Source organism: Fusarium solani (genome assembly GCF_023522795.1).
Source record: "Fusarium solani strain SB1 chromosome Unknown bctg00000000, whole genome shotgun sequence".
NCBI lineage: Eukaryota > Fungi > Ascomycota > Sordariomycetes > Hypocreales > Nectriaceae > Fusarium > Fusarium solani.
In genome coordinates, this window is record NW_027072157.1 from 5,358,612 (window position 1) to 5,384,586 (window position 25,975).

Genomic DNA, 25,975 nt, shown 5'->3' on the forward strand with positions numbered 1-25,975 from the left:
CACAGCTCCAATTCTTGCAACTTTTGACGAGATCCGAGTCAGGAAGAGGAGACAAGGGACAATTCCACGGCCCCTCACTCATCCCGTGTTTCGTGGAGAGGATGCGGATCGTCCTCGACGGCTGCATGCCTGCTGATGCTACTCTCGCATCGTGGGGGTTCAGTCAGATGTGGAGGGGGGAAGTTCTCAGTTACGGTGGATTTGATGTCGCAGATTCATCACATCGAGGCGCGTGTCTCGGATCCCCCGCTCAGCTCATTCTTGCCCTCGTTCCGTCAAGTTTGGTGTCAGTTTCCGCAGTCCTGGCGGAGATTGTTCCGTCATTAGTGACGGCAATGGACCCTGATCGACGAGTGAGTACACGGATATAGACGCTTTGTTTCTTTGAAGATTACTCAACTCGATCGGGAGTGGAGGTTCTGCAGCAGTTGTTTTACAAGATTTGTCATGGGTGTTGCTGGAGGGCCTTGTCCGTTCTATTATGGATATTGGTGTTTACACAAGCCACAGAGTTGCGGTTACCAATAGGTTTGCAACATCTCATGCATTAACTGCTGGAAGCGTTGAGGAATTGCCTGTCCTATATACTCAGCTATATGTTTAAATCTGAATTACGGTTGGCTGACTGCCTGTCTATCCTCATGTGGAGAAGAACAGCCCTGTCGACACAAGGGCATCATAAGACCAACGATCTTCCCGCTGCGGATCCTATAACCACCTGCTTCGGAGTGCGGAATGGTAGTACCGAGGACTTCGGCCCTTTGGCTAAGGTCAAAGACACGGGAAACGCAAAAAGAGACATATCCACTGATTCGGACAACCTACGTTGTTGGATCGATATACGAGCTTTAATACCTCCAACTTTGTTATAAAAGGCGATGTCTACGTCGTATCGTTTAGACTTGATCAAATCACTCAGCTCGACACCATCAAGTTTGATTCATCCAACAAAACGCACATCACAAAGCTCGCTCTTCTCGTTGCAGCCCTGGGGGTATCCGCCATCTCTGCTGTGCCGTCTCCAGAGAAAACATCCGACGACTTTGACGAGGTCGCAGTGCTGTCATATGATCTCAGGACTGCCATCGATAGGATGGTGATCCTCGGACACGACGCGTCTAGCGTACATCTGCGTTAAAAATGCATCTCGTGAACAAAAGAGAGGCACTGCTAATAGGCAATAGGACCTGTATTCTGATTTCTGAACCCTGGCTGACGGCCTCACCGAGATTAACAAGGCGAACGTCGACGGCAATGTCGAAGCGTTTGACGAGCAGGAGCAGAAAGAAACTTGCAGGTCCATTAACGCAGTACTTATCGTTCAAGTCCCCTCCCCATGGCCAATCTAACGCGTTCCAGACGAGATACTCGCAGGCGGTCATCATCAGAATGCTTGGTGACAAGGCCGATCGCATCAAGCAGTTCCCGCTCAGCCCATCGATTGGTAGGCTAATCGATCCCTACCAGAAGGAGATTACCAAGCTCCTGGATGAGGTGAACAGCAGGCTTGACAAGTGCGATGACAAGTACAGGAAGCGCCTGGAGGATGTCATCAAGACCGCGAGGGCCCAGTATGCTGCTACCGAGCCTAAGGTTTGAGTGGGCACAGGGCGTCGTCTTGACAGAAAGTTTATCGGCAACCGCGCAATACGAGCTGTGCCCTGTGGCAGGAGTCAAAACGGTCCATCAATCAAACAAGCCGTTGACGGCCACGGGTGACGGCATGCAGTGATGGCTGAGTGGCTTTTTCAATAGAGGTGGTTGGGCATGATGTCAGCCCGACCCTTTGTAATTTGTGCAACGGAGTAATTAAATGACGGGCAAGATTCGGCAATTGAAGAATTGCCTTGTTCTGTCCTCGCCTGGCCTCTTGACACGTTGTCATTGCTGCAATGTTAAGTGAATGTGTGTGTGAATGGATGGATGTCAGTCAAGACAGAGTTCGGCCGGGCCATCCCGTCCGCGCGCGCCAACGGCCTGGATGCATTAGGGGACTTGATCGGGAATATCAGCTGCCAGACATTGGCTCAGCTGTAACTGTCGTACACGAGGGCATGCAGCATGAGGTCGCATCTCCATTGTTTCCAGATTTGCCCTGCTACACCGTATCCGTACAATCATGAATGAATTGCCCTCAAGTCCATTCGCCGTGACATTGTTGCAGTCGCTATCCGTTCCTTGCAGCCTCCCGCCTCCCGTCGTGCCCATGTCTTGCCTGAACTGGACCCGGGCCCGTTCCGTGGCTCCGTGTGCCAGCCACCCGCATTTTTGGGTCCCGGAGCGTAGCTAGAAGATGGTGACGCCGCCCCGCCCCCAGCCTGCTTGATTCTCAGCACAGCCTGGTCAGCCCAGCGATCCCCAGCCTGAAATCCAAGGAAAAGAAAAATTGCTTCTAGCCAGGCGAGTTTGAGACCCATGCTAGTGCCCATGATTCCTTGGCTATCTCTTTGATGCTACGTACTCGGCGTAAAGTGTATACATTTGTAGGAGGAAACGCCGAGGGTTTGCAACAGCCGAGCAATCCATGGCCTCGAGGCTGGGAAAAAAGCCCATGATGAACCAGGGCCTCTTGCAGGGTGTGAACAGGTCCCCGTAGCAGCTCCTCGGCGGCAGAATGACCCCTGTAGCTTGGGCTTGGGCGGTTCCCAGGCAGTTCCTGGTTGGTTTGAACCAGCTGTCGGCCCATGGAACGGCCTAGCTTCGATACATGGACCTCTTCCCTTCCCTCGTCAACCTCGTCCTTTTCCCTCCCCAACTCCTCATCCTGAGACGCCAGGAAAAATTCTTTCCTTCCCTCGGGCAGTCGGGTCCATCGCCTCCGCCAACGTCGCCAGAACCTGCAAAGCATTGGCTAGTTAGACCGGCAGCTCGCATGAGCCCTAGACGCCGCGCCCCGCTGTCCAGTCAAACTCCATCCGCGACGGAGTCCATCTCTAGACTGCCTCCAGTATCCGTCCGTCCAAGCTAGCGCCTAAACCACCAAGCTTCGCTCCCACAAGCAGACGGGACCAGAACCAGGCCTCAAGCCTAGTTACCCGCCTCCGACTGTGCGCACGCGCGAGCCGACGCCGCCATCTTCTCTCCATCCAATCTTTTTTTCTGCCTCTTGTCTTTCACGCGCCGTCCAATCAAGCTGCTAGCCCTGTCCTCGATACCCAGTAGTCAGCCTCAATGTCGACGCCATACTGGGGCCAACTGCCCGGCCCAAAGGTCGCCCAGGCCGGCCACGCACGCCGCAGGTCTGAGTCGGACGACTATACCTATAATGCTGACCGCAGATCTTCTTTCGACGTTCCCCCAGTTCGCAGATCAAATCGTGCTTCTATACAGACCCAGAACACCGAGGCTCCCTCCGAATCTACCTTTAGTCCACACGACTCGCCCTCTGCTGCAAGCTTTGCGCCTCAAGGACTAGCACCCAGACCGCCTTCCTACCGACAAGGACCTGGAGAGCCTTCCGACAGCAGAAGACCTCGCCGCCCAAGCCGTCAGCAAGACGAGGAAGACGAAGACGGCGACTTGTCGCCCATCCTCCCAGCTGCCCCAGAGGTTCCTCGCGGTCCTCCCGTGAGCTATCGGCACCCCTACGGCAACGGAGGTCTTCCTTATACCTACACCGCAGCAGGCGCACCCGCACCGCCACAACCGTACGGCGGCGCGTCCCTGCAGCCTGACGACATGGACAACGACGACTACCAACAGTCCTCTCAGAGGGCCCGAGAATACCAGCAATCTGATCGAGCGCAAGCAGACCTCGCAAGGCGGGACTCCAGCGCCAGCGCATACGACCAGATATCCAGGAGGGCAACCACCGGCGGTAGCTCAGGACGTCACAAAAAGTACCTCGCAGACGACCGATCGCCCCTCCAAAGGCTTGAGCTGACGCTCGACAGCATCACCAAGGAGGAAAAACGTGCCCGAGTCGAAGCCGCCGAACGACGAGCCAGAGAAAGACAGGCATTGAGGGCCGGAAAGCAGCCCGCCGGCCAGCAACCACGGACCCATGAACGAAAACCATCTGTAGCCTACGGTGAGAGGCGTCCCTCAGCGGCTGCGGCTCCAATTGCCGTGGCGCAACGCCCGGCGCACAGAGAGGTATCCAGAGAAGTGCCCAGAGAAATTCACGGAGAGGCACCTAGAGAAGCACCTAGAGACATCCCCCGCGACGCCCCAAGAGACTATTCCAGGGAAATTCCACAAGAAGTCCCAAGGGAAGCACCCAGAGAGACGTACCGCGAGCCGCCTCCCGAAGTTCCCGTTCAGAAGGAGAGCTCGAGTCATCATCGAGGCCCTCTTACACAACACCCACCAGAGGAGGTGCAACATTATAGTTCCGGCGCACTACTGGAACCCGAGGAAGTTCACCCAGCACCTAGGCACACGAAATTGGATTCTGGTATTCCTAAGCGCAACCTCAGCTTCCGAGAACGAGCTGCACGAGACCATGTTGCTCTCCCAGAGGCGGCGCAGCCCCCTGCCTCAAGTGGGGGATTCTCTTTGACACGAAGCGGCAGCAACAAACTAAAGAAGCAACCTCCAGCAGATCACAGCTACCATCGCAGGGTGGCATCCGAAGCGCATGCTGCTCCCGTAGTAGCCCCCGTCTCGAAGCACCAACCCCCAGCCCATGATGACGAAGATGACTACTATGAACCAGAAGACATTGTGCCAGTGACCCGACAGCCCACTAGCCGGTATAGACGGGATAAGGACCTCCCTCCTAACCCACCCGAGGCACGGAGGCCCTCCATGGACGTCAGACCAGACCGCCATCATATTCCCATGCCCGGCGACGACCAGCGCATCAGGAGACGTGTTACTGAACCCATCCCAAGGGCCGAGTACGCTTCCGATGAGGAGTACGCTCCGCCACCTACTCGTAGCAAGACTGTTAGCAAGAAGGAGGTGGATGATAGTGCTCACGCCGAGAACCAGGCGGCTGCCCGCAGAAAGCACGAGAGGGCTGATAGCGACTACTCAGACGACGATTCGCATTCTCACAAGGTCTCAAACATGATCTTCAAGCCTCGCGAGGAGATGGCCCCTGGTGATGGTCTGTATCTGCCACCTCAATGGCTCGATGAGTGGAAGAAGGGCACCGTCGGCAGCCTTGCTGGGCCGCTCCTGGAAATCAAGGATGTTGCCCATGTTTCCGAGCCAGATGTGAACAAGGCCTGGTGGGAGCAGGATAACCGGACTAAGAGTCACGGTTATGCTGCTCGGCCACGAAAGGCTGAGGCCTTTGATGGTGAATATGACGAGAATGGTGAGTTCACTTACTTCCTGCTTACTGAATAGTACTGACTCGGTCTCAGCTCCTACTCGGTTCAAGCCCCCGTTGTTCCTCAAGTGTGGACCGCTGTTGAGATACTGCGGCATTCGACGGGAAAAGACCCCCAACAGGTCCCAGAGGGGCGGCCCTCTCTTAGAACGAGAGATGTGGCGAGGCAGTGTCATGATTGTCACAGAAGATGCCGACTCTTCCTACGAGATTGCGCCTACTCTTCGACTCTTTGTCCAGGACATTGAGCTGCTGCCCCCTCCTCCTCATCGTGTCAAGGGTGATCTGTCTCCTGAATATGTTGATCCCATTGCTGGCCACCCCAAGGTGGGCCGTAGAGGAGAAACCCTCTACGTGCGCCCCGTGGAGCATCTCGAGGAAGCAAAGGATCTGTCTCGTGACGAGACTGATGAGGGTCTCTTCGAGCAGAGCCGTAGCCCCCCTGACGTGCTCCCCTGATGGCGCAAAGGATCTTCCGGGATCTTTTGCCAGCCGGAGAAAGCGCGTGGGTATCGATGGCGAGAAGGTTCAGAAGTACAAGGACGTCAGAGGATTCCGACTTCATGCCGAACGGGGATACACCTTCTGGCGGTTCAACATTGAGGTTGAGCTGCGCGAGAAGCAGCAGCGGATCGCTTACCGCATCAACCGTGGACCTGCCACGGGCTTCTGGGTACCTGCAGCGGGCGAGACCATGAACATGATGTTCTACAGCTGCAACGGCTTCAGCCTCAGCGTGAAGCCTGATGAGCTGAGCGGCCCTGACCCTATGTGGCGCGACGTGTTGAACAACCACCAGACGCGGCCCTTCCATCTCATGATTGGCGGTGGTGACCAGATCTACAACGATTGTGTCGCCGACGAATGTGAACTCTTCAAGGAGTGGCTCAGCATCAAGAACCCAGTTCACAAGCACACCACCGCCTTCACTCCTGAGATGCAAGATGAGATGGAAAAGTTCTACCTTGAGCGTTACTGCATGTGGTTCTCACAGGGACTGTTTGGCCTTGCCAACTCGCAGATCCCAATGGTCAACATGTACGACGACCATGACATCTTTGATGGATATGGCTCCTACCCTCATCATGACATGAAGTCGCCTGTCTTTAGTGGTCTGGGAGCTGTTGCTTTCAAATACTACATGCTGTTCCAGCACCAGTCTATCATGGATGAGACAGAGAGTTCTGAGCCAAGCTGGATCCTTGGTTCTGAGCCCGGTCCGTTTATTGGCGAGCTCGGCCGTAGTCTGTTCATGTCTGTGGGCTCGAGAGTGGCTCTGTTGGCCGTGGACTGCCGCATGGAGAGGACGGAGCACGATGTTATCTCGGACCAGACATGGGAGAAGATCATGAATCGTCTCTATGCCGAAGTGCGACGTGGACAGGTTGAGCATCTGCTGGTACTTCTGGGCATTCCCATTGCGTACCCCAGATTGGTTTGGCTCGAGAACATGTAAGTGGCCCATGGTTGCGGTGAAGACCTAATACTAACGAGATGATAGTTTGACCTCGAGGCTTATGGACCCTGTCAAGGCCCTTGGACGGACTGGCATGTTTGGAAAGGCTCTGAACAACATTGACGGAGGAGTCGAGGTTTTGGACGACCTGAACGACCACTGGACCGCCAAGAACCACAAGCAGGAGCGAAGCGTTGTTATCGAAGACTTGCAAGATCTCGCCATCGACAAGTCGCTCCGAGTCACCATTCTGAGCGGCGACGTCCATCTTGCAGCTGTTGGACAGTTCTACTCCAACCCCAAGCTGGGACTTGCCAAGCACAAGGACCCTCGATACATGCCCAACATCATCTCCTCGGCCATTGCCAACACACCGCCGCCTGACATGCTGGCCGATGTGCTGAACAAGAGGAACAAGGTGCACCACTTCGACAAGCAGACCGATGAGGATATGATTCCCATCTTCCAACAAGGAGTGGATGGAAAGCCGAGAAACAACAAGCATCTCCTCCCCCACCGAAACTGGTGTTCAATTCGCGAATGGGCACCAGGAAGCACACCACCCCCGACACCGCCTCTGTCGCCTGAGAGAACCCCGAGCCCTCCACCAGCCAAGCCCCAGGGAGGTGGTCTGTTCCGGAGACTGTCCTTGTCCAGGAGCAAGTCGACGGATACACCACCGGAGGTGTCAAGAGATTCGGTCCGCGGATCCCGGCCTCCAGTTACGCGAGGAGGTGGCGGTGGCCTGTTCCGCAGTCTATCACGCCGCAACTCAACCAACTCAGAGCGACCTCCCAAGGCCAAGCTCACAAGGTCTATGTCTGTTGGCGGTGGTCCAGCCGAACCCAAGAAGGCAGGCTTCTTTAGCTTTGGTCGACGGCCTAGTCAGCGTCGCGCTGCTGATGATGGCGGCATCAACGGTACTTGGGGAGACGATGATAGATACGACGACGACGAGCAGTACTGGGATGAGTCTCCTCAACGAGCGCGTCCTTCAGGTATCCGAGGTGGAGCGGCCTACGACGAGTATTCGGACGGCGACGACTCCTACTTCATGGCTCAGCCTCGCCGCACGCAGACCATTGGATCGAGGGCCATGTCACACTCCCGCAACGATGTGAGCACCTTGCCTCCAACCCGTCCTTTCTACAGGACGCCAACAGGCCTATCCACAAAGCAGATGAAGGAGGCAGATAAGTATGCCGTTGACCTGGAGGGCGGCTTGGACATTTGCCTGAATGTCGAGATCAACCCCAAGGATCCGGCGGGTATCACCAAGACGTACCGACTGCTGGTGCCGAAGCTATTTTACGACTATAACGCCGATGATGATGATGAAGGAGGACAAGCCGCAGAGCCGGAGCCGGAGCCAGAAGCGGAGCCGGCGCCGGCGCCAGCACAGCCAAGCGGTTTCAAGAGGCTGTTGAGTTTCCGGAAGAAGGAGAAGAAGGAGCCTCCTCCTCCGCCGGAAGAAGATGACTATAGTGATGAGGGTGATGACTATGATGACGACTATCGTCGAAGGTAGTCTGACCAGGATTGTTTTGATTTTTGATTCCTTTATGTGCATTCGCATATACATTGGCTTCCATGCCTCATATTTGGATGGCATTTGGACGGAGTTTAGGACTTGAGGCATCATATGCATGAGCATTTTGTAGCATCATAGCAGATGATTGGCATTGGGAAAAAAGGGCTATAAAGTTTTGGCTTGGATTTAATTGCATTCTCGTATGGGTATGAATACGAACATGAGCGGTCTCTCTTGTTTCTTGAGATCATCGGCCGAGTTCCTGTCCCATCGCCTGTGCCCCTGAAGACGTGCAGTTTTGGGCACTAGGCACCCCTGGATAGCGGGGTCGCAGCGCTAATCAAGCCCCCCGAGAGGCGCGCCATGCCCCGGAAATTCGCAGCCGCGGCCGGAGACAAAGTTTGACCAATCAGGGCTCGTCACGCGGCGCAGTAGAGCTCAAGGAAGGAACAAGCAATCCACTTTTGACCGTCGTGGCCCGCCAGCTTTGAGTGGCTGCTGCGACTGAGGAGCTTCCTTCCTTGCTTCCAACTTGACAACAGGCGACAAAAACTGTCTTTGAAAACAAACTTTTCCTTTTGACATTCTTTTACAAAACACGATTTTGAATCACAATACGCGCCAGATTTGCGACGACTACGACGATTTTCGAATTGTGTGCGAAAACCGTGAGACGAGATACTCTTTGACGAGAACACTGCGCTGTTGCTTCAAGGGGCTCTTGTTCCCCGGATCGTCGATCAATCCACTGGGCCGAGACGACAGCCCGCGACATTCTACGAACCACGACGTTTGAACGCACGAGATACGTACGGACTTGAATACGAAAACAGGCACGAGCTTGAGGAGGAGCCGCTCTGCCAGCGCAAGGGCATGGCGCCATCATGTCGGGTCGCCACTACCAGTATCGCCCCAGCCCCAAGATCAACTTCAACGACCTGTCGGTAGCCGAGGTACTCTGGCTCAACGCAAAGCAGATAGGCCACCAGGTAGGCCGGTGGGCTGTCGGTCCGTGGCGGAGGATGGCTATCGCGGCGGGCAGGAGGGTAGCGCACCAAGTGCGTCGCAACCTCACGTCTCGCCGGCTTCTGAGCTTTCCGCATGTGCTGGTCGTGTTTTGGGTCTTTGTGCTGCTCTATGGGGAGAGGTGGGTGTTTGATGGAAAGGTCGCCAACTGCGATTGGGATCATTGGGAGAAATGGGTATGTTTACACCAGAGGAGGTCATCCATGACGAGAAATATGCGATTCGAGCTCAAGGAAAGGTCGACTAACAGCACTACAGCCGAAAGATGCGAAACCTCACCACCTTGTCTTCGTTGCCGATCCCCAGCTCATCGATCCGCATTCATATCCTGGCCGACCATGGCCTCTAAACCCCCTGACGGTGCTCATAACCGACAACTATCTCAAGCGCGGCTATGGTGCTATGCAGCATCGGCTGCACCCGGACAGCGTCTTCTTCCTTGGTGATCTATTCGACGGCGGTCGCGAGTGGAAGACGAGCAAGGGCAACTTTGTCGACCCGAAATGGGGACGGGGACGTTCTAAGGACGAGAAGAAATGGGTCCAGACATGGCACAACAAATACGGAGACGACTTTTGGCTGCAAGAGTATGAGCGGTTCGGGGATATTTTCCTCGACAGCTGGAACAAGGGCGGCGAGGTGCCTGGATCCTGGCAGCGCGGGCGAAAGCTTGTGGCCAGTCTTCCAGGTAATCATGACTTGGGTTTTGGTGCCCAGGTTCAGGTTCCCGTGCGGGATCGCTTCAGCGCATTCTTTGGCGATGTAAATCGCGTGGATGTTATCGGAAACCACACCATCGTGTCGGTCGATTCGGTTTCTCTGAGCGCAGACACCTCCGAGTACAAGAACCAGCACGATCTGAGGCCGATTTACGGGCCCGTAAACGAATTTCTGGAGGGCGTCAAGGTCACGAAGCGGAAGGCTGTGGAAGAGGAGTTGCGCCATTGGCATGATCTTACGGGGGGGCTGCATTACCCGCATGATGTTGAGGAGCTGGAGAAGTCGAATCCTACCTGGGGTCGTGCTGCTGATGCTGAAGCGGCTTCTCAGGGACCCGACTTCCCTACAATTCTTCTTACTCATGTCCCATTGTATCGTGCGCCTGGCACCCCTTGCGGGCCGAAGCGCGAGCATTGGCCGCCAGCGAAGCCTCCCAAGGGGCAAAAGGGGCCGGTTATCCCTGACGAACCGAATGCTATCAGCGTCGTGGGAGGATACCAGTACCAGAATGTGCTCAACGAGGCTGATTCGGTCAAGTTGGTGAAGAGCATCGGCAATGTCAAGCACGTCTTTTCTGGAGATGACCACGACTACTGCGAGGTGGTGCACTCAGATGCGAAGGAGAACGTTCGCGAAATCACGGTCAAGAGTATGAGCATGGCCATGGGTGTGCCCACGCCTGGTTTCCTCATGGTCAGCTTGTATAACCCTGTTGATGCCAAGGGCAAGCCTCTTCCAGGAGCGCCAGAGCAGACGATTCAAACGCACTTGTGTCTTTTGCCCAACCAGTTCCATACCTATATGGAGTATATCGTCTTTCTCGTCGTCACCCTCGTCCTTCTTACCGTTCGGGCATTCCTCGTTCCTGCCCTCTCACTCACACCTTTCGCCCTTGAGCCTGAGAAGCAATCCGCCTCAACCGTCCTACCTCTGTATAAGGACAAAATGGATCCTCCTGAGGCCTTTCCTTCGCGCACAACATCGTCGTCAGGCACGTCGGCACACCATCTCCCCTCGCGGCTCTCTGCCGCAGCACCACGCAACGCCCGGAGCAAGTCCCCCGCGCCTTCAGCCTCGCCCCGGTGGCAAGCGCGGCGCGGAGCGGGCGGAGGCCGGAATGCCAAGCGTTGGGGATGGGGAGCCGACGGCGGGCCGCGGATCCATCTTGACACCAGTCTCTTTGACACGGGGACCCAGGAGAGGCGTGTTGGCGGTAGAAAGGCTCTCAGCGTGGTTGGACGCGAGCTGTGGACGACGACATGGCGTGTGGCATGGATGGCGGTGTTGTTCTGGGTTTATCTCAACTAAGCGGTCATGCATGCATTCGCACGTGTATTATGTTTTTTTGCTGGGTTGCATTGGGAAAAGGGCGTGTTCTTTGTCCTCGTCTTTGTATGTAAGTAATCACAGACATTTCTCGTACTAGGGAGAAAGAAAAAAAAGAGGTGGAAGGGAAGAGGTAGGTTGGTTGGGTAGAGCTGTTGTTTTTGACGGCCGACATGTCGCTCACGCCGAGCTGTTCTTTTTATATGTACATTTAATCAATAGAGAATAATTAAAAAGTCATGACCTTGGTTCATCAGATGGTGTTGCTACTCCTGAAATGTGTTAACAAGAGTGAATGAAAGTAGTGCATCAAAAGAACAATTTGAGTCCATACCTTTCGCCATCTTCAAGGCAACAATTCATCTTTCCAGAGAAATCATCTCCTCCTCCCAACACCAATCCTCTCATCCCTTGCCCTCCTAATCTCGCCCTCCCTCTCTCTCTCCTGCAGAACCCGATCCATACCCTCCATATCCGCCTCCTGCTGCTGTGCTTGTGCCTGAGCTTGAGCGGCAGCCACCGCGGCAGCCCTTCGAGCCTGCTGCGCCGCGACGAGAGCCTCTCTTGCGCGCCTGTCTTCGTAGGCGGCTACGTCTTCGGATGTGATGGTGAGTGTTGTGGCTGGACGGCGGAGCATCTTTGTCTGTCTGGAAGTAGAAACAAAGGGATATTCTTTGGGGATAGAGTTTGTGATGAAAGGTGTGTCTTAGATGGGTAATCGTGTTGAATCTTCTTTTATGATTTGGTGTTCAAAAAGAATAGTGGTTGTTTTTGTTTGTTTCAAGTTGTCGATACTGATGAGATGGATGTGAGTGAGTTAGTGAGTGTAAGATAGGATGGGATGGATGCAAGGTTGTTGTGAATGTGAAGCTGAGATCGATAAACAAGAAGTGGGGCCTCGCCTTCCCCACAGTCTTAGGTACGTACCTCAACGCCCAACATCCATCACTGTCAAGTTCATCATGACACGTTCAAACAGTTCATGTTCATCATCAAACGCCGTCTTCTCTTCATTCGTATATCTACAGTACAAATTCTTATCCATAATCATAACATCTCATTTACAAATGGCGGCATTACCTCTTTACACACTCCTACCCTTTGTCCCAGTGCCAGCCTGGTACTCCTAAGACTCCCAGAATCTGAGATTCCCAAATCCATCCCAACTTAATGATCCGAACGACTGCAAAACTGATACATGTGTACCCACCCATAGCTTGGATGCCAATCAGTGCCTATAAATATAACCAGACGTAAAGGAAGCCGAGGCTGAGGAACATGGTCGAGGGGGCCATGACGTGTTCCTTCTCATTGACGGGGCGGCCAGCCGTGACATAGAAGATGACGTCCAGCAGGGCCGACGGGAGGCCGACAAAGACGAGCCAGTTGAAGAAGATGAAGCCGGCGACGAGATTGACGGAGCGCTCATTAAATCCCGGCACGCCGAGCGTGGTGAAGGCCAGGGGCTTGGACCCCGTGAGCGTGCCGGCCGCCTCCTCCAGCGGCGCCGCGCCCATCAGCTGCGTGATGAAGATGAGCTCGTATACCGTGTGTATTAGGAACGACCGCACCGCCAGGGACAACTTGGGGTAGGTCTCTCTGCTCTTGAAGAACTCGCCTATCTTCCTCAGCTTCTTTTGCACCCAGTTTTTCTTCCCCACATCCTTGTAGTCCACGTCCGGTGTGACCCGAAAGAAGCGCTTGCGGACGTCGACATCTTCAAAGTAAAGCTGCACCTCAAAAGAGGATGTGGAGAGCCTTGTTTAAGGTGAGGGCCTAGACTTTAGTTAGTATAGAGTGAAGAAGCCACATGGGGCTGAAACTGACATTGGAGAACCAGGTCTCATCTCTTTTGTAACCTCTTTTGTCAGCGCTGTTTCATTTATTTTTCTAGAATGCTACTCACCCAGGACCAGAGGGATGATATCCGCCGATCCCCCCAACGCCCCAGAGGACGAAAACGTAGATGAACACAACTGTACTGAAGAAAAAGAGGTGCCATGGCATGCGGCGGTGATGGAATGGCCTGGAACCGCCGCCATGCTTGCCGTAGAACTCTTCGGCCCAGCGTGGACGGCACTTCTTGTGGCGGAAGTACTCGCTCGCGTCCTCCCTGCTGTAGAGCCCCTCCCGCGCCCACCGTAGCCCCAGGGCGATGGAGATGATGGTGAGCAGGAAGGTGAGGAACACGGATAGGATGAAAAGGACGCGAGGGCTGTACACCACCTGGCACATGCGCTGTGTCTTGACGGGCTCGGCGAGGCAGTACTGCAGATGGCATTGCGGCACGCGGTAGAACACTCAAGGTTACAAACCCGGGTGCTGTTCCCGTTAATCGGGCTCTATACCTTAACGCTACTAAGCTTCAATAGAGAGAAGAAGGAGGAAGAGAAAAAGGAAGTGAGGAGGATATTCTTACTGGATTTATTACTTTGATTTCTGAGGGATGTCCTTCCTATACCTTAATATTGTGGTGAATCTCTTGATCTTCTTTTTGCTGCTGTTACTGAGATACCGCGGATGGCTTCTTTTCATTACTTGGATTGGCCCTAATATTAACGCCAGGGATTGGATTGGATAAATCTCCGCCAGACTTGCCGCCCTGCACCTGAAGCATCTTGAGCCTCATCAATAAACATCGTCTTCTTTTCATTCGTCTATCTGCATTATATATCGTATCAACATGTCTGGCCATAAGGTCTCATGTCCCTTCCTCCTCTTGCTTCCTTGCTGCAAATGCTTTCAAGCGCCTCCTATGCGTTAGGTATCCGTAGATTCATCTCATGCAGACGTCAACCCTCCTCCAACAAACAGAAAGGCAAAGGTATCAATAATAAGTAACCAAAACCAAAAGAATGTACGCAAGTCAAACCCTCAAGGTGACGTGCTGAACCCAGAAGCACACACATATTCCGCCTCCCACCTCAAAAAGTCGCCCAGGTCGTGTCCCAGATTATATCCCATCGGTACCGTCTCCGTGGTAGTAGTATCGTCTTCGCCATCGGCCATATGAACCACGAGCGGCATCATCGGGCTCGGTGGTAAGCTTTCCACCGAGCTGTGCGACGAAGGGCGCTTGGGGCGACCTTCGCCCACCCATCGCTTTAGCCCTGTGCTGTTAAAGAACTTAGCCTTCTTGTCCATGTCCAGGGCGTCGCTGGGGGCCGGGGCGTTCCAGAACCCGGAAGGAAACTCAGCACCCACCGGGATCGGCAGGTCAATGTCCGTGTCGATGGTTGACGGCGTTGACGATACCGTGCTGCGGGACGAGGACCGCATCGACGGCACGTCCTCGGGCACCAGCGTTCCGTACGTCTCGAACCCGAACGATTCGAACCACGACGTGATCTCTTCGACCTGCTTCATGTCTTCTTCGTTGGACATGTCCTGCAGTAAGTCTCCAGCTCCTCCTAGAATCGCCATCTGGAACGCTGTCCAGTCTAGCGTGTCATCCATTGTCTTGATCCCCTTGACCATCTCGGACTTTGCAAATGTGATGGGTCCATGACGGAATGAAGGTTTTGTGAGTGTGAATGGCGTGCTCTTGAGGTAAAAGAACTCGTCATTCTCTTCTGCCTTGAGGCCTGTCTTTTCAAGGCTTTGTCGGCTCGTCGACGGCTCGAGCTGTGTGTTATCTGGTGTCGTTACCATGACTTCAGGTATTGATGGGAGCTTTCGTAGAGGCTCTACTCCGAATCGTGCAGGGTTCTTTGGTGGTAGTTGAGGTGTGACTGGGGCTTCCACAGCTTCTGTTTTATCCTTGACGCTCTTAATAGACTCATCATCTCCCATCGACCCCTCTTGTTTCGAAAAGATTTGGTTTCCTCGATCCAAATCAGGGGTCAGCGAGGGGGATGCTGTCCGAGCAGAGGCCGCAGAGTTCCCCACAGCGCTCGCTCCAATCCGAGATGCCAGTTCGTCGAGATGGAATGGTTCGACGTCTGTCTCGGAGTTATCTGATGCCATACTGCGGGCCGAGTCGCTCGAGTATCGATGTTTCAGGCGTTCTTCGTCCAATTGTTGCGCTTCTTCCCTCTTCCTTCTTAGCGCCTCGATGCGATCGGGTGTTAACATCTCATCGGCCTCAATCCGCCTGAAACGCTGACCCGTTAGAATGTCTGTCACATTCTCCGACAGGGTCCATCGTGGCGCTCGGATTGGTGATTTTGAGAAACGATGTCCACCTTGTAGGTGATGATTCTTCTTTCTTTGAGGTTTCTTCACCGAGGCCCGTCTGTCTGGTGATGGCCGTGGGGACGGAGACGACGATGATTCCTCCCTCCATCGAGGATGCCTTGGGAAATCCGTCGTTAGAGGCATCGACTTTGAGTGTTTATGAAGCGCAGGAAGTCCGGGTGGTGATGGTGGTGATGGCGGTGATGGGGGCGTGTGCAACAGCGCAGAACCTTGTGAGGCATGTCGTGCATCTTGAAGTGCGGAACCAACAGCTATGAAGGCTTCATCCGTCTCGCGGATCAGGCGGTCGACAGTGTCCGATGACTCGCCCGAGCTTTGACTGTCATATCTGCTGCGCGAAGTCAGGCTGTCGGTTGGCCCAACCTCGTTGCGATCAGCGCTATGGTCAGACAAAGAAACAGTCGTTGGGGCCCGCGGCGAATCTCTGTAGAGGTGTGCATCGCTACTGGCAGGACTGGGGCGCCCATTCCTAGAGCGAGGAGGTTGCGCGTACGGTCCATGCCGTGAGGAATGTGAGTGGGCTCGGCCGTGCTGTGCCTCTGCCAGACAAAGACCGGATGCAGCCCTTCTATTTGCGGGAACATTGCCCGTGAGAGCGTCAAGGGCAGCAGCTCGCTGCCCCTCACAGCTGCGAAGGGAGACTGTCGAGACGGACTGACTGCGGTGAGCCGGGGGAGGAGGCACTGGATGCGAGATGCGATGGACGCTGTGTATCCTTTGTATGGTGATTGGCGCCGCCGCGGGAGGCTTCTTCTTGGGGATGGGCAGCCGTGACTTTGTGGCCCTCGTCTTTCTTTGCGTCGACTTCTTGGCGCAGCAGGAACTCAGTTCCTCACACGAGTCGGTAAAATCGTTGTCGTCATTTCCATTGCCATTGTCGTTGCCCTCGCGCTCCCTCTCCCTGGGCTGCTGCGACCGTTGGGGGGTTATAAGCCGTCGTATCAAGAAGCCCGGACGGTTCAACATGATGGATCGTCTGGCGCACAGCGCAGACGGCTGAAGAAGATGAAACGAACAAGAGGCCGAGAAAAGGTTTCACATGGCCCTAAGTAAGGCAAGTGAGAGTAAAAAGGGAGAGGGAGTTGAAGTGAGTTTGTAGCACGACAAGGCCCGTCTTCCATGCAGTTCAGTTCCGAGTCGCCGGATTCGAAGGCTTGATCAGACGGCGACAGAGTTCAGCGGACCCGGATACGGAAGCCAAACCGAACCAAAGTGAGTTGCGTCTGCAAGCAATTTGAATCACCATGATGATCTGGCGTAGGACAGGCCAAATCAAATACCTCGTGACGCATACGGTGCGACCATGCAGTCTCTCTGTATCTCGACCCTCTGTTGCCCCGTTGCCGTGATGCCCACTGTATGCCGCTTGCGACCCATCATGGCATGTTGTTGGTCCAGATTCCAGATGCACGCCGGGATCAGTCCTGCTGTGCTGTGTTGGGTGGAGCGTGCAAGGCAATGCCCACCGCAAGCTGCAAGCAGGCAAACTGATGCTCACATATGCCGGGTTCTTGGTAGTGCGCCCATTGGCTCAGAGTCCATGTGGCTGATGCTATTCAGGCCCATCTACTCAGGCCTTCGTATTCTTTGTGCGACGTTTCGAGCTCCACACCCAGCCCAGCCGTTCAGCACGTCGTTGGTTCAAGTTCGAGGCCCAAAGATAGATGATCCAGCATGCGTAGGGTCAATACCCGGAGGCAATCTTGGACGCCGGGTACGGGTACGACTCGAGGCTATGGCGGTCTATAGCGTGACAGTAGCGTCGTCTGGCCGGCTTCAGCAAGAGGAGCAAAGCAATGAGACACGGCAAGCTGCATCTCAAGGTCGTAAGAGGAAGATCCAACTGCCAGCCGCGTGGTGCGCCCTGCCAGGCTGTATCACCACCATCACCACCGGAACACTGCAGCCGCGAGAGCCCTGAGGCTGACGTTTAGGTCCCAGCCGTTCTGGGTGACTCAATTCCCAACCTTACCCTTTGCGTTGCCAAAGGGACCAATTCGATATATGACCCCGTCGCTTTGAGCGGGTTGGTCCAGGCGACGGTTATCTACCGACGGCCCTGTCGCTGGTCTTGGTTGGGTGGAGTGCGGGAACGATGCTCTCCCGCGTGCACTGATGGCCAGAGCGAGGACTCGGCAGTCGATCCATGCTACTCGGTCGATCCATGTTGCTCGGACTCGGTCTCCTGCAGCAAACACCATGACCTGAGACGAGAAGACTCTGCAAAGGCCCGCAAGACCAAATTCATACTGTCCTCGTCAGCCATGCCCAAAAGGGCGCATTGGTGCAAGAAGGATTGATCCTTGTGCCGCACGAAGGAAGAAGTGAATAATGCCGAGTTTGTGCATGGAAGGAATCATAGTTGAGGTGTTTAAGCTGTATAAGATGTAATCCTGATCCTCATGTCAAGGTTGAATTGTCAGAAGGATGGGGCGTCAGCTGTTGAACGTGGCAGTGCGTGGTACTGTGTTAAATGACCTTAACACTGTGCACCTCATGGGCAACAACCGTGCGGATGTCACGACCAGACACTCAATTCTCAAGAAAGTAATTCAGATATAAGACGTCTAGTATGTTTATGTTTAAATTTTGGCCTATCAGTAGACACCATATAGAGATGGGCATGGTCTTGGATCATTGCTAGTTCACCAATACTCGAGCCAGCACTTACACATCTGCATGCCACCAACGCTGGACGAATCAACAGAGAAACGTGCAATTGCCATTAAAGTGCAAGCTAGAATCATCCTAGCTTTGATCCTTACGTTACTTACATCATTTGCATAAAAGTTCATTGCGAGCCACACCGTCTTCCCGGGCCCAAGAACATCACAGCCACTCCTCTATGCACGCAACACTTGAACATATGTCGGCAGACGAATATATTGCCCCCCTCTTCTTCAGGCTGTACGCACTTTATCAAAGGTACCAATCCTCACCTGAACACCCATACCCGTTTCGACCGAAACACGCGAGAGCTGCGTAGGAATCTGCGGCCGCGTCCGTCCCGCGCGGGGTCGGCGGGGACTCGTTCAAGGATGTCTCTTCGACAGTCGATACGAAGACATTCTAATTTTGGGTGTCTCGTTCAAAGTCAGGCTTGGCCGTTGTGCAGTTTAGAACACGTTGGATTTCACGTGGCGGATGCGTGGTCTATTGAGGTGGTTGTTGAGGGTCGAGTTCCTTGATATCATCGGTAGATATTGCCAGGGACACTACAGTCATGTGTTCATTTCTCGGGTGTCATGATGATGAGCCATTGATAGGTGGGAATGACCATTTGGTATCGGGTATATTCGGTATAGAGTAAATTCATTGTTTCAGAATGAATCGACAGGTCAACCGTAGGCTCCAGGTGTTGCTACTTTGCTCCAAACATGGCCAGTTGCAGCAGTTCGGGCATATTCCGGTTCCAAGGTGTTCGTACGAACTTGTTCGTATATACCATGCTGTAAGTAAACATTGACTAAAGCAGCATTGTAATATCCAAACCCCGTTGTTGGGTATGAGGCATCACCCAGTTGTGTCGGTAGTTCGCATGCTCAGGCGAGGAACGGCTGTTGAAGGGATGCATGACCAGACTTCGTTGTTACGAGCCCATATTTGCAACAAACATACAGCAAGTAACAGTAAACCATGTGCCTTATTAAGTATCTGCTCTCATATGCCTCGTTCCGAGCCCTCATCTCCAGAATCCATCTCAATACTCCCAACCTGTAACAAGGTCGTCCCAAATATTTCCAAATCGCATGGTGTATGTTCCGTATATTGAGTCCAAACAAAGTCTTCTTCCCTCCCTTGTGTCGTAATCATTCAGTGTCGTTGTTGTGTTGCGTAAAGTATTTGCCGTCCCGTCTTGAAAGACCAGTCCTCATCCATCATCCTGCCTCGAGGCACCGCCCTTGTATGTGTGTTCCCTAATATTCACAGCCCCCGTCCCATACGGCTTTAAAGGGCCGAGTAGAGCTTTCTAGGCGGCCGTGGTGCCGTCATCCGAAGCAGTGACGATGCCGCCCGCTTCACCGCAAAGCCCCTTCTCTCCTCCAGCAACGGCTCGAAGCCCTCGTCGGGCTGTCTCGGGACGTCCTTGTTACCAAACAGGCTCGTCGTCCATGACTTGACGGGGAGCATGAGGCAGCCGGGCCACGTCATTCTTCTGTGGTTGCTTCTGCTGGACGGACGTGTGTTGTGGGTTGAGGCGATGACAATCTTGATCTCCCGGGACTGGGTCATATCGAACAATGGATAAAGAGATTGATGTTTAGTTGCTCTGCCAAGTGGCTTTGAGTCTCGGAATTGAAGTGATTGCGTTCTTGAGCGGCAAGAGTGCACAGTCCATCGTCGAGGGAGTCGACCCCTTTTTCAATACCCCAGATTGAATCAGTTCCTGTCCTGTCCTTTCCTTGGCATAGAGCACAATGCGAGAGTGAATTGCTCCTTCATTCCAATCGACGACGCCCCGGCCGATGAGTGGACGTCAGTGTTCGCAAGTCTCAAATTCCTGCCGTTCAAATTCCAGCGGCTGATCAAGGGAGTCCATCGCAAAGCCATGGCGTCAGAAGAGACCTTCGAGGCCAGCAAACTCTCGTCGACGGAGCACTAACGGGTGAGCTACTGCCCTGACAAGGCTATTCCAGACCCCTGGGGCGCAAAGTCTATCTTGCTAGGCAAGGGACTATTGCATTGTAGTGTTGTTAGCCAAGGCTTTAAACACATCATGTGTGAATCACCTGATGGGCCATCACAGTTTGGGCTCGGGTATCAGGCTCCCAGTGTTGGTAAATCATCTTGGTGAAACATGAGATTACCCGAGAATCATTGTCTTCCAAATCTACGTGAGATGTACCATGAAACATGCTTGTCCTCCCGTCTATTCCGCCTCGCCAGTGCTCTCTTCGTCATCGTCCTCATCATGCTGGATGAACGGGATGAACCGAAAGTCCAAGTAACTCTGCTTGCCACCCTCCATCTCGACCATGAATTGCAAGCTTAGTACTCCTTGTCCATCGCCTCTGAGGCTGACCTTGGTTGCGATCCGCATCGCCTCTGATGAATTCTTGATAAAGTCAAACTTGTAACACTGCGACCATCGTTCTCGAATGCCCAGCGATTCAATGAGATCCCTCCCACGCGCAAAGTCCACGCCGGAGCTGCCGAGGTCACCTATACCGGCCAGCGAGAGGAAAGGCGTGGTCTTTGTGGCAGTGATTGTCAGCTTCGTAGGAGCTGTGGGGGAAATCTCGGCGAGGGAATCCAGAAGTGTTCGAGACTGCATGATCATCTTGAAGGCGAGGTCGTTACGATCAAAAGGAATTTCGTCAGGAATTTCCGGCAGGTAGGTTGTCAATGATGCCGTAGTCTTGACTCCAGATTCTTCGATCGTGATCTTGAACGGATCTCCTTCTTCATTGTACAAAAGGGTGCAGGTTCCTGAAATCCCGAGGGTCTGGTTGCTGAACGCATCGGGGCGATAGTTTCGCAGATTACTCCGGTAAGGGTCCTGCTCAGCTTTCTGAGCGCGGGTGGCCACGTCGACGGCGCCAAAGATCTGGAGAACCTCGAGGATAGAGTTTAAAGAAAGTTGGAAGCTTGGTAGATCTGGGGGATCCGGACCTTCCTGTGAAGGAACGTTGGCGGTAAACGATGAGAAAAGGCCTTTGTCGAGGAATGCAACCCCTACATCTTGTCAGTTCCGTTCCACGGGCGCAATCTCCGATCGATTCACCTTGCATCACTCGCGCATGATCGGTCGAAAAACGGACACCTTCGTCTGTGATCTGAACGTGAACTCGAGGTGCAAAGTTGATGCACTTTAGGAGCTGATACAACGGCCTCGTCGATGTCGCAACAGCGCGAAAGATGGGTTGGGCTTCGGTTGCCATTTTGGAGATCTTGGAAGCCGCTGTTGGGACTGAAGGAAAGGTGTAGGAATTAGAAAATCAAAAACTGGCAGAAATGCAACGGGCGCGCGCAGCGGCGTCTCTCTTGTATGCTCCAACTATTGTACACGAAACCGACCGAACGGGGACTTTTGGGGTATCTCAGACGTAGACTCCGACAGCACAGAACATGTAGACAACTCCGAATCTACAAAAGTCAGCAAGACGATATGGCAATGGAGGGTCAGCAGGGGCGTACGCGATGGCGAGAGAAGCTGGAATGCCCAGAACAGGGACGTTGAGGAGTGATCGGTCTATCAAGCAGTCAGTGATATGGAACAGAGCAGAATTAATCGAGAAATGCCTACTCAGAGCGAAAACACCAGTGAGGACGAATCCGAGCAGAAGCAGCAGAAAGCCGACCCAGAACTGGCTTCCCTTGTTCACGGCAGGAAAGAAGGGACTGGTAGCAGCAGCTTGCCAGACCTCATGCAGCGAGGAATCCATAGGCTAGGATGTGGCGAAGAGGACAAAGTCGGTATGTGCGTTCGCTGAGCGGACGTTGAGCAATTGTTGGCGCGGCGTTGAATGGATTGGTATGGCCAGTAGGTGAAGTTGAGCTGCAGTTGCAGTGTGTTAGGAGAGGCTCTGGGGAAGCTTCACGAGCTTACGATGGCGCATCGTGGCCGATAGACCAAAGCGGCTTAGCGCGCCAGTTCCCCTGACAGCTGGGCCACCTGGAAGCCTCGAGAATGACATAAGCAGTGCACGGGCCATCTTAAAACGCGCCCATCCTCCGCCATCATGATGCCTATCCAACTCCATCATACTCGCCTCTAACACCACACTTTGATTGCAAGTATTGCGATTGAACCGCCACAGCCATGCCTGATGAGAGTAAGTCGCATTGAGAGTGCGATCGCGATAAGCTAAAGATGTCTGACATGCTACTATTTAGACGGAAAGCGCAAGGCCGAGGAGGACCCGACCTCCCCTACCCCCTCCAAGCGCATAAAGCAAGATGACTCTGCCGAACCTCCAGACAAGAAGACAGCCATCAAACCGATCCCATTCCCAGAAAAGGTAGGTCCACTATATGTAGTCAATACGCGCAAAGCACTCATCACACCTCTGTCTCGTAGCCGGCCGTCATCGAAGAGCGTAATGGCGAGATCGAATTCCGAGTAGTCAACAACGACAACGAGCGCGAATCCCTCATAATTCTCACCGGTCTCAAGTGCATCTTCCAGAAGCAACTCCCAAAGATGCCCAAGGACTACATCGCCCGACTCGTCTACGACCGCACTCATCTGTCCATCGCCATTGTCAAGAAGCCTCTGGAAGTTGTTGGCGGCATCACGTACCGCCCATTCAAGGGTCGCCGCTTCGCCGAGATTGTCTTTTGCGCCATTAGTTCTGATCAGCAAGTTAAGGGCTACGGCGCGCACCTAATGTCTCATCTCAAGGATTACGTCAAAGCTACCAGCGACGTGATGCACTTCCTCACATACGCCGACAACTATGCTATTGGATACTTCAAGAAGCAGGGCTTTACCAAGGAGATCACTCTCGACAAGAAGGTCTGGATGGGTTATATCAAGGATTACGAGGGCGGAACCATCATGCAGTGCTCGATGCTGCCACGGATTCGATACCTCGAGATGGGTCGCATGCTCCTTAAGCAGAAAGAATGCGTCCAAGCCAAGATCCGCGCCTACTCCAAATCACACAATGTTCACGCACCCCCCAAGGAATGGAAAAATGGAATTACCGAAATCAACCCCCTCGACATTCCCGCGATCCGAGCATCAGGCTGGTCACCAGATATGGACGAGTTAGCCCGTCAGCCCCGCCACGGACCCAACTACAACCAGCTCCTCCATCTTCTCAACGACCTGCAGAACCACAATTCTGCCTGGCCTTTCTTGGTTCCCGTCAACCGAGACGACGTTGCCGATTACTACGACGTGATCAAGGAGCCCATGGATCTGAGCACCATGGAGAGCAAGCTCGAAGCTGACCAGTACCTCACACCCGAGGACTTCATCAAGGACGCAAAACTCGTCTTTGACAACTGCCGCAAATACAACAATGAGAGCACGCCGTACGCAAAGTCGGCCAACAAGCTCGAGAAATTCATGTGGCAGCAGATCAAGGCCATTCCCGAGTGGTCCCATCTAGAGCCGGAGAGGTAGGACTTGCAATCGGCTGCTCAGCCAAGGAGGATAACAGTTCGCTTGATAAACACGCGGGCTTCCTCCAGAGGCCACGGGGAATAGGTACTAGATCTGCATTTGTTTGAGTCCCGTGTTTTATTGTCCGATTTGAGGGTGGGTTTATGAGCGAGGCGTTTCAAATGGTTGAGGTTTTCATGGGAGGTTGTACTATAGTCATCATCATATGCACCTTGTATACGGTGGCGTTGCAAGGAATTGATAGTTTCATGATCACGCGTTCTGTATATGCCCAAGTGCCACGCAGCGTAGGGTCTTGATATCATCTTGTCCGTGTGTAGTAGCGAAACGTGGTCCTTTTAGCTATACCCAGGTGTTGTCGGTGGTGTTATGATGCGTTGTCTTATGGCCAAGTCAACAGCGACAGTAACCCAACGATGATACCGCATAGTAAAACGTGAAAGTAGCAAGATAGGCATGATATCAACACATTTACACATACGTAGCACTACCACAAGGTTCATGCCAGGCATCCAATGTGAATCGAAATCCAACTTCGATTGGCGGCCATCTATCAAAAAGCCGAGTCTATGAGTCAAAGTGACCAGCACTTGAGAACCCACAGACAACTTGAAAAAGACGCAGCCTTGCAAAAAAAGAGAATATTGTCGCTATGTTTTTGCCAAATCCATCTACCTCAACAATCTAGCTTTGAGTTCCCCCGAGGCAAGTGTAATAAAACGCCCCGAGGAATATCATCACCACAGCATAAACAAAGCCCATCAACATTGAACCCGGCAATTCCCGTAATCCCCATTCCCAGATCGAGACCCATATCGCCCAAACACCGCTTGGCCGTATTTGCAAATGCAAACGGCAAAAATGACAAAAGAAAAAACGTGCAAAGATGAAGCTGCTTGTCTCAGATGCTGGTCGTAGTAGCTGTTGGCCCCAGTAAACCGCAGGGGTGACACGGGGTCGATGCTTGCATTGAGACTGTAGCCTCCTCCAGGCGGGTTCCGTGCTCCGATGTCGTAAGAAAAGGAATGAGGCTGTGTGGTAAGGTAGACGAGAGTTTTGGTCAAAAAAAATACGGCCCCTTGAAAGAAAAGAGGTGCCGTAGAAGGGTATAATTTTGCGAAGGTCAACGCTTTTTTTCTGTCTTTGATATTCTTGACTCATTACAAAGTCGAATAGAGGCATCACGCCTCTGCACGCTGGCCTGTTCCGGCATCTCCTACCGGTAGACGGAGATCCGAGTGCGTGCGGCGGGTCCAGGGGATGCGGATCAGGTGGGGATTATCCATGAAGTGGCGCCGCAGGGAACTTGCAGGCGTTGGGGAACGGGTACTCGACGCCTCGCGGGCCGGGGGAGAGCCGTAGCCCGGTTGGGGTTCTCGGATTCGAGAGTGCGGCGGAGCATGGGGTGAAGGGATTCAGGAATCTCGTCCCAGTGACCGGCTCGAGCAGTGCTGAGCAGGCCAGGAGGGAAAAGTGCGGCGGGAACAATCGTAGACGAGTCAGCCCCACGGAAGATTTGTTCTGTCAGCAGACTGAGCTCGCCCGTCTCAATGGCGTTCTTGAGCCACTGCTCCCACTCCTCGTCGAGAATAGTAGAAGTATCGCCGGCTTCACGTCTCGCAACCCGATCTCGGAGGCGCTCATTCAACTCGACTCCCACGCTCTCTAGTTCATCCTCGCTCTCGACGTCCATCTCATTATCCAGGTCATCAAGGCCGACATATCCCACCTCAGCGGATTGGCTGCGAGAGTTCCGGGGCAAGTGCTCGATATCGGTCCAGTCGGGAAAGCCATCGGCGGTGGTGTCGCGAATGGTGTACCCCTGCTCCTTCTCATACTTCTCCTTGGCCCACTTTGTGCCCTCCCACTTGGTCAAACCAGCGATCTCGGCATTGGTGAGGCGAAGGCCGTCAAAGGCGCGGAACAGTCGACGGTGCCAAGGCCAGCGAGAGAGGCGGATGCGGTGCGTGGAGTGTGTGTAATCGAGGCCAGGATACTTGGCTTCCTGAGTCTCGAGGTGTCCGTAGAATGCATGGGTCTCCTGTCGAACTTCAGGAATCAGGCTGCGCTGAAGAAGGGTGTGAAAGTTTTGAGGGTCGTTGCTCTTGGGACGAGGAAACATGTACTCGTACACGAGCTGGTCGACGGGACGGCCCTTCATTGTGGTGGTGATTTCGTAGAGATTAGGAAGATGAGACGGAATCGCTGGGATAGGTTGTCGTGGAAAGGCGCAAGTTTTCAGGATCGCTTTGTTTTTGTCGCTGGGAATTACCGTTGCTCAAAGAAGCAGCCAGAAGAAGCCGAGTTGGTCACGTAATCGGAGAGTCGAAACGCACACGGGCCGGAGTGAGTTTGGAGCAGAAC

General features: G+C 53.7%; 8 protein-coding genes across 8 annotated transcripts; 4 read left to right on the plus strand and 4 right to left on the minus strand.

The window, feature by feature from the left end:
- Positions 1 to 641: 641 nt before the first annotated feature.
- MRS44_001702 (uncharacterized protein) lies at positions 642 to 1,599 on the plus strand (the record flags this gene model as incomplete). The annotated part of the gene is made up of 3 exons (XM_046273413.2): positions 642 to 825; positions 876 to 1,123; positions 1,327 to 1,599. 3 exons carry the CDS (start codon positions 642 to 644, stop codon positions 1,597 to 1,599), a joined length of 705 nt encoding a protein of 234 aa, XP_046138028.2.
- Positions 1,600 to 3,171: 1,572 nt separating this feature from the next.
- On the plus strand, positions 3,172 to 8,265 carry MRS44_001703 (uncharacterized protein; the record flags this gene model as incomplete). Its single annotated transcript, XM_065623797.1, has 4 exons — positions 3,172 to 5,266; positions 5,316 to 5,728; positions 5,784 to 6,733; positions 6,783 to 8,265. The coding sequence occupies 4 exons, from the start codon at positions 3,172 to 3,174 to the stop codon at positions 8,263 to 8,265; spliced, it is 4,941 nt and encodes a 1,646-aa protein (XP_065480216.1).
- An 887-nt stretch (positions 8,266 to 9,152) lies between these two features.
- MRS44_001704 (uncharacterized protein) lies at positions 9,153 to 11,322 on the plus strand (the record flags this gene model as incomplete). The annotated part of the gene is made up of 2 exons (XM_046274833.2): positions 9,153 to 9,470; positions 9,553 to 11,322. The coding sequence occupies 2 exons, from the start codon at positions 9,153 to 9,155 to the stop codon at positions 11,320 to 11,322; spliced, it is 2,088 nt and encodes a 695-aa protein (XP_046138026.1).
- Positions 11,323 to 11,716: 394 nt separating this feature from the next.
- MRS44_001705 (uncharacterized protein) lies at positions 11,717 to 11,977 on the minus strand (the record flags this gene model as incomplete). The annotated part of the gene is made up of 1 exon (XM_046274832.2): positions 11,717 to 11,977. The coding sequence occupies one exon, from the start codon at positions 11,975 to 11,977 to the stop codon at positions 11,717 to 11,719; it is 261 nt and encodes an 86-aa protein (XP_046138025.1).
- Positions 11,978 to 12,575: 598 nt separating this feature from the next.
- On the minus strand, positions 12,576 to 16,503 carry MRS44_001706 (uncharacterized protein; the record flags this gene model as incomplete). The annotated part of the gene is made up of 3 exons (XM_046280618.1): positions 12,576 to 13,098; positions 13,247 to 13,608; positions 14,248 to 16,503. 3 exons carry the CDS (start codon positions 16,501 to 16,503, stop codon positions 12,576 to 12,578), a joined length of 3,141 nt encoding a protein of 1,046 aa, XP_046138024.1.
- Positions 16,504 to 20,407: 3,904 nt separating this feature from the next.
- MRS44_001707 (uncharacterized protein) lies at positions 20,408 to 21,419 on the minus strand (the record flags this gene model as incomplete). The annotated part of the gene is made up of 2 exons (XM_046284918.2): positions 20,408 to 21,213; positions 21,263 to 21,419. The coding sequence occupies 2 exons, from the start codon at positions 21,417 to 21,419 to the stop codon at positions 20,408 to 20,410; spliced, it is 963 nt and encodes a 320-aa protein (XP_046138022.1).
- A 357-nt stretch (positions 21,420 to 21,776) lies between these two features.
- Positions 21,777 to 23,611, plus strand: MRS44_001708 (uncharacterized protein; the record flags this gene model as incomplete). Its single annotated transcript, XM_046274831.2, has 4 exons — positions 21,777 to 21,954; positions 22,299 to 22,313; positions 22,375 to 22,499; positions 22,559 to 23,611. 4 exons carry the CDS (start codon positions 21,777 to 21,779, stop codon positions 23,609 to 23,611), a joined length of 1,371 nt encoding a protein of 456 aa, XP_046138020.2.
- Positions 23,612 to 24,878: 1,267 nt separating this feature from the next.
- Positions 24,879 to 25,772, minus strand: MRS44_001709 (uncharacterized protein; the record flags this gene model as incomplete). The annotated part of the gene is made up of 1 exon (XM_046280617.2): positions 24,879 to 25,772. The coding sequence occupies one exon, from the start codon at positions 25,770 to 25,772 to the stop codon at positions 24,879 to 24,881; it is 894 nt and encodes a 297-aa protein (XP_046138019.2).
- Positions 25,773 to 25,975: the final 203 nt, after the last annotated feature.